The sequence below is a fragment of the Poecilia formosa genome, unplaced genomic scaffold, assembly GCF_000485575.1.
Source record: "Poecilia formosa unplaced genomic scaffold, Poecilia_formosa-5.1.2 Scaffold145, whole genome shotgun sequence".
NCBI classification, from domain to species: domain Eukaryota; kingdom Metazoa; phylum Chordata; class Actinopteri; order Cyprinodontiformes; family Poeciliidae; genus Poecilia; species Poecilia formosa.
The window spans coordinates 1,355,302-1,361,301 of NW_006800084.1; the positions used below are offsets into that span (position 1 = coordinate 1,355,302).

Consider the following 6,000-nt stretch of genomic DNA (forward strand, 5'->3'; position numbering starts at 1 on the left):
GGCCAAAAACCTGCAAGTTTTTTGGCTCATATGTAGCATTTGATAGTAGAGGCTGAAGTTTTCATCAAAGCAAAATATCTCAGCCTCAGTTAGAGGCTGAGATATTGGAGAATATCTGAACATGTTTTTGTTTCATGTCTTGGGACAGTTTTTTAATTGAATGTTGGTCTGTACTTTGACTGGACCAATCCAACACATAAATATTTTTGTTTTTCGCTCTGGCTGTATTTTTTGGTTTGTTGTCAACCTGGAAGGTTTTCCGCGTTTCTTGACGGTTTTCTTTCAGGGCAGTCCTGCATTTAGCTTCATGGATGTTTCTCGTCAACAAGCTCCCCTGATCCAGCAGAAGAAAAGTCTCCCACAGCATGACGCTGTGGGAGACATGTCCACAGTGTCATAGTGGACATGCAGTGTCCACTATGACACTGCATGTCATAGTGGACATGCAGTGTTCAGAGTGAAGTTTGATTTTGGCTTCATCTGTATGCAAAAAAACTTCAAATTGAATTTTTTAATGATTTTTTTTTCTCCAACAATGGTTTTCTTCTTGCTACTTCGCCATAAAAGCCAGATTTGTGGATTAGTTGATAGTTCTTCAGCCAACAGATTTTCCCACCTGAGCTGTAGATCTCTGGTCTATTTCTGTGATTATTGCTCTTCTCACTCAGCCGGTCAGTTTACATGGACGGACATGTCCTAGTAGGTTTGTATCAAGCCACACTCTCAGTTTTTATATAATGAATTGAACAGCAACCCGGTGAGATCTCAAAAGCTGTGATATGAGCCAGCTTTAAACACCTCCACAACTTCGTCTCTGATCTGTCCGCGGTGTTCCCCCTTTTTCCCTCCAATTCCTTCACAGTTTACTGCATTTAGACACAGGTAGGTTTTATGTACTTATTCGATTACCTCTAAAGGGAATCGGTTGAACTGAATATTATTTAAATTGATCTGAATACAAGATGAAGAAGAAACGCCTCTTAAAAACGCAGCTTTTTCCTTCTACTTTACAGTTCTGGACTACGTTCTGGTGGACTGTCGTGTGAAGATAAAATGCCTTGTGGTTTGTGGCTGTCGACTGACAAGACCTAAAAGAAAAGCACATATACAATTTTGAAAACGCTCCACTTTTCCCACTCACTGCTACAGAAATAAAAATGCATAAAGCTTAACCCAAGTGTGTCTAACTGATTACCTGGTTTAGAAGTTATAGGTCTGTATAAACTACATCTATGTTTTGTTAGGCTACAGTTCTGGGTGCAGCCTTGCCATAATCCCATTAAACTCGGAGTGCCAGGGTAAATCATACTGCCCAATTAGGCTATTTTATGGAGTTCCATGGCTGTAATTAGCATTTTCACTGTCCATGGTATTTTTATAAGGTCTGCCTGGAAGCCACCGCAACCTTTAAAACTCGGAGGTCAGCCCGGAGGCCTATTCATATCTCCCCTCCCTCCAGAGGAAATAATACGGCATTGTTCCACTCACTCACCAACCCTGAAGCCCTGTCCGATGAGCGTGTCGGCGCCCTGGCCGTTCTCTGCGATCAGCGTGGTGTTGTTGCCCTGCTCGCACCTATCCTGGCACTGGCCCTTCAGGCAGATCCGCTTGCAGATGAGGGGCGCGATGACCACCTTGAAGCGCTCCCGTGCCGAGGCGCGCTCCGAGCACCACACCAGCCTGTGGACGCTCAGCCAGAGGACGAGCAGACGGGAGATCATCAAGCAGGGCATCCTGGCATCCTTCACTGCCCCGCGCAGAGATCCGAGGGCATGAAATCCGCTGGCTTCAGCTCCAGCTCAGAGGAATCCCGCTTTGTTATCCAGGGGGGAACTTTGACGTCTCATACGGTGGGACTCAGAGAAAAAAAAACAGCAGGAGGAGAAGAAGAAGAAGTAGTAGAAGAAGCGCGTCCTGATTTCTGTTTTCTTCTTTAGGAAAGAGACAAAAGTTACTCCCTTCGCGTATCCAGGTGGTCCGCCTGCAAAACTGCCACGTTTGCCATCCTCGGAAGTTTCCCGTTGGTCCGAAAAAGTTTGCCGCGGCGTCTCCTCCTCGGTCTTCCCTTCCGTCTTTTCGCCGTGCTGTGTCGGAGAGTTGGAGAGGACTGGTGCGTATGAGAGTTTGGGAGAGAAAGAAGGGAGGAGACGGAGGAGAGGTGAAAGCGAGGGAGCCAATCCTATCTGGAGAAAGCTCGCTGCAGGCAGGCAGGCAGGCCAGGCGGCGCAGCAGCGCTTTCCTTGTTGGCTCTTCCTCCCAGGACCTCCTCCTCCTCCCCCTCCCTCGCAGACCCCCGCTCCGCAGATTACAGCTGCACATTTGTGTGTGTCACTCTGACTCACAAAAACTGTCGTCAGCCCCTGATTTATGACTTGATGCACCTTTCTGTCGAGGTTCATATATGTCTGGAGATATAGGAGCGCGACAGCAGATTCCCAGCTGGGATCCATGAAACATTGGAGGCTTTGCCCAGCACAGAAACACAGGACGTGTTGTACCAGTTCTCTACCGGATTTTACATGAATTTAAAATGAATATGAAATTGTAAACTGTCATTTAGTTGCTGGGCATCATCAGACTCTCATATGCTCTGGGATGACTGAACTTCAGATTTCCTGATCGACAAAGATGTTGTGACTTTAAAAGATAACCCGAAAGTCTGAGTGTTTGAAAGGGAAACATAGCAAGATAAGACAAATAAAGTTACATGTAAGACATTTAAGAATATGGCACATGGCTTATCCAAACCTGGAAACTGGAAACTACCTAAATATGTGTTTAATTTCAAAATGGGAATCTGACTTCACAAAAGGAATCGTGTTGTACTGAGGAAGAATGGAAACTTGAGATTTACATCATACATTGGGGTCATTTCAGGTTTTTGTCTTGCCCGTTCCTCACTACCACCACTGAAACCTCTCCATTTCCTCCTTTAGTCTGTTGAAGACATGCGGCCGCTTATATTTGCAGCTTTATATGCTGACAGGCACTTCATTGTAATACAGAGACAGATTATTGATGAGTAGTTGGACGGGATGGCCCTTTTTTATTGGCCAGTCATGATCAAGATTGTTCAACCTTGGGCCAACCACTCAGTTTGGTTCATCTGTGCGGCCTAGTGTTCATTGGGAGCTGAGAGTATTTTTTAAAGCCGGATAGGTGCGTTAGATCAGATCGTGGTGCTTGACAATCCAGTTGCTCTGGGAGATTGCCATGGCGATTCCTGTTTCTCCCGTTTGCTTTTCCTGTGTTGTTCAGTCTTAACTCTCATGATGTTTCGCTGCCACTGAGAAATCATCCTTGATGTTGGAGTGGAGAACATTGTGTTTGTTGTCCTGGCTGTGATTCTCCTGTGCGTCTCTTGAGGCAGCAGGCCAGAGCTCTGAGGAGTCTCTTGGCAGCCTGCAGAGCCTCTGGTTTGGACAGGTTGGAGTATTTCTTCACTGGTGTATGGCTTCTCCACGTTGCCTTGATCTTAGCTTCCAGTATTCACTGTAATGGGAGACACTGATACTTGCAGCTGTTGTTGTACTTTGTCTTGCAATCAGTTATCACAAGAATCACTGTGATAACTGTGTGCAATCCAGCTACTCACAAGAAGATCTTCAAAAGTCTCCAAGGTTTCCAACTAAGTCATGATCTCAGCATTTTTGCTTCTCACTGGAGTTTGGTACCCATTTCCCGCATTATGGGGATATTGGTATGCTCTGACTTTTGCACCTGGCTCACTCTTACCTTTGTTGTACTTCATCAGTCTTTAGTTGTGATAGTAACCTGTCTCAACTAAAAACATTAGATGGGCTACAGTTCATAGAAGCTTGTCAGTAAAAGACTGGGAAATTGTCGCTTGGCTGGAGTGGAATATCAATTTCAGCTACGACATTTACATCTGTGGTGCCCGAAGTCCGTCCTGGAGGGCCGACATCCTGCAGGTTTTAGTTCTCACCCTGGTTTAGCGCACCTGGATCAAATGATGACTCATTAGAGGCCTAAGGAGAACACTGACATGCTGAAAAGGTTGTCAGTACCACCAGGGAGAGAACTAAAACATGCAGGATGCCGGCCCCCCAGGACCGACTTTGGGCACCACTGATCTAGATGGTAGGGCCAGATTTTCTCCTAAACAATTATGAATCCATCCTGACTTGCTTCAAAAGTCCAAACTAGAGATGGCTGCATAATAGTGAAAGGAATATTTCAATCAATCAAATCATTTTAGAAAATAATAAATTAGATTTCTGATTACTTTCTTGCTGTCTTTCTTTTTTTATCGACACTTCCAAAATGAGCAGATCGGTGGAGAGCACTATTAACAGCTGTTCTGTCAACAGAGCTTATAAATCCCTACAGCTCCTCCAGAGTCACTATGAGCCTCAAACGCTACAATTTGGGTGGATGGCCATGTCTAGCAAGTTTGCATTTGTGCCACCCGCTTTCCATTTTCCGATCGATTAACTTAAATCTGGTGTTTTTACTCTGCTCTGTTTTGTCATAAAATTAATAAGAGGATCAATGAATAACATAGAGATTATGAAACCTACTCAATGCAACAAGTACAAGCATCTGCAGTTCTGCCAGAGCTGCCAGCTGAGATATTTCCAAAGCTGCTGCAAATTACAGTGTAACACCATGAGTCCACACAACTAAATAACAGCCAAGCCTGCAGGGATGCACTCTCACTGAAACAGACTGTAATTGTGACACCGTTCTGCCATCAGAGCCAAACTCATCTGAGAGACACACTCGGCCGTGTTTCTCGGCTGGCATGCTGATCGATGATAAAAAAGCTAAGAACACACCAATCTCAGGACTGCAGGCGCCTCGGGCAAACAAAGGGACACAAAAGAAAAACAAGTGAGTCACTTCCGCTTTTAAAAAGTGAGAGTGTTTACTTTCAGTCGCCGAGGAAATGACTGCATGGGTCTGCAGAGAGTTCACAGGCTGCGCTCACATTTCTCTGCCGAGTTGCTCGCCGTAGAAGCGTCACTGGCTGCCAAGATATACACACACATACACATGCACACACACACACCAACACGCAGAGTGTAAACACATTGTGGGTCAGTCAGGAGCCAATCCTTGAACATTTGTTGGTACAATTTAATTATTTCCATCCCTTAAAACAAAGACTTAAAGGGTACTAAATGCACCACAAGATAATGAGAGAAACAGAAAAGCCAAACGATCGTTCTGCAGAACCAGATGGTATTGCAGCTTGAGGTAACTGAAGATGAAGCACCAGCTAAACCTTTTGGACATATTGAAGGTTTTACATGGCAACCTGAAACACAGAATATGTGCAAACACGTGTCCTGCTGCTAATAGTAGTTCATTTATGCATTGAAATAAAAACTTGTCAAGGTCAATGTCTAGTTTAAGTGAAAAACAAGATCTTTTTTAAACATCCTCTGAGATTTAGCAGATAACTTCCTAAAAGGAAAGGACAAATTGATAGGATGCCTCCTATTTTAAATGCAAAAGGAGGTGGAAGTATTATATAAAATTTACTTTTTTGAGCTTTATTTTGTGTTATAATGTTAATATCATAACCAGAGTGTTGCTATTACTTTTAGATGCATGTTTGAGGAATCCTTGAATCAGATCACTCCTCCTCTGTGGCTTTCCCAACTCAGCTCCTTCAGACTAGCAGCAGCAGCAATTAACAAGCACACTGCGTATCTGCTGAGCTCATTATACAAAGTACTTCTCAATCAAACGCTACTAATAACTGTAGTTCGCAGCATAACTAGAAGCATTATTGTAATGATGAGCTGAAAGCAAAATGTAGGTAATTTTATTTATGTTGCTCATGTTCAGCAGCAAGGCAATTCAAAGTGCTTTACATGAATTAAAAGGAAACAAGTTTGGTCTTTTGTTCAAACCAAAGGAAAGAGCAAAAGAAGAAAAATAATCTAATCATGTTGATAAACTAGATACTCCTGTTCAGGGTTGCTGGATGAGTATAAGTAAGTCTAATTCCTTTTCTGGGTTGCTAAATAA

At 43.8% G+C, this 6,000-nt stretch overlaps 2 protein-coding genes across 7 annotated transcripts in view; one reads left to right on the forward strand and one right to left on the reverse strand.

Moving 5' to 3' along the window:
• The window catches only part of ltbp3 (latent transforming growth factor beta binding protein 3), a 44,913-nt gene extending 42,722 nt beyond the window's left edge, over window positions 1-2,191 (reverse strand). For 3 of the 6 annotated variants that reach the window (XM_016676987.1, XM_007563232.2, XM_007563230.2), the window contains exon 1: window positions 1,493-2,190. In XM_016676987.1, coding sequence (XP_016532473.1) covers window positions 1,493-1,733 — 241 coding nt within the window. In that variant the 5' untranslated portion in view covers window positions 1,734-2,190. Of the gene's footprint in view, window positions 1-1,492 lie in introns of all 6 variants that reach the window. The other 3 variants (XM_007563235.2, XM_007563231.2, XM_016676988.1) reach the window with 2 other exon arrangements.
• A 1,132-nt stretch (window positions 2,192-3,323) lies between these two features.
• Window positions 3,324-6,000, forward strand: part of LOC103145683 (LRRN4 C-terminal-like protein) — a 21,510-nt gene continuing 18,833 nt past the window's right edge. The window contains exon 1 of the mRNA XM_007563237.2: window positions 3,324-3,329. The gene's annotated coding sequence lies outside the window, so the exon portion shown is untranslated. The remainder of the gene's footprint in view (window positions 3,330-6,000) is intronic.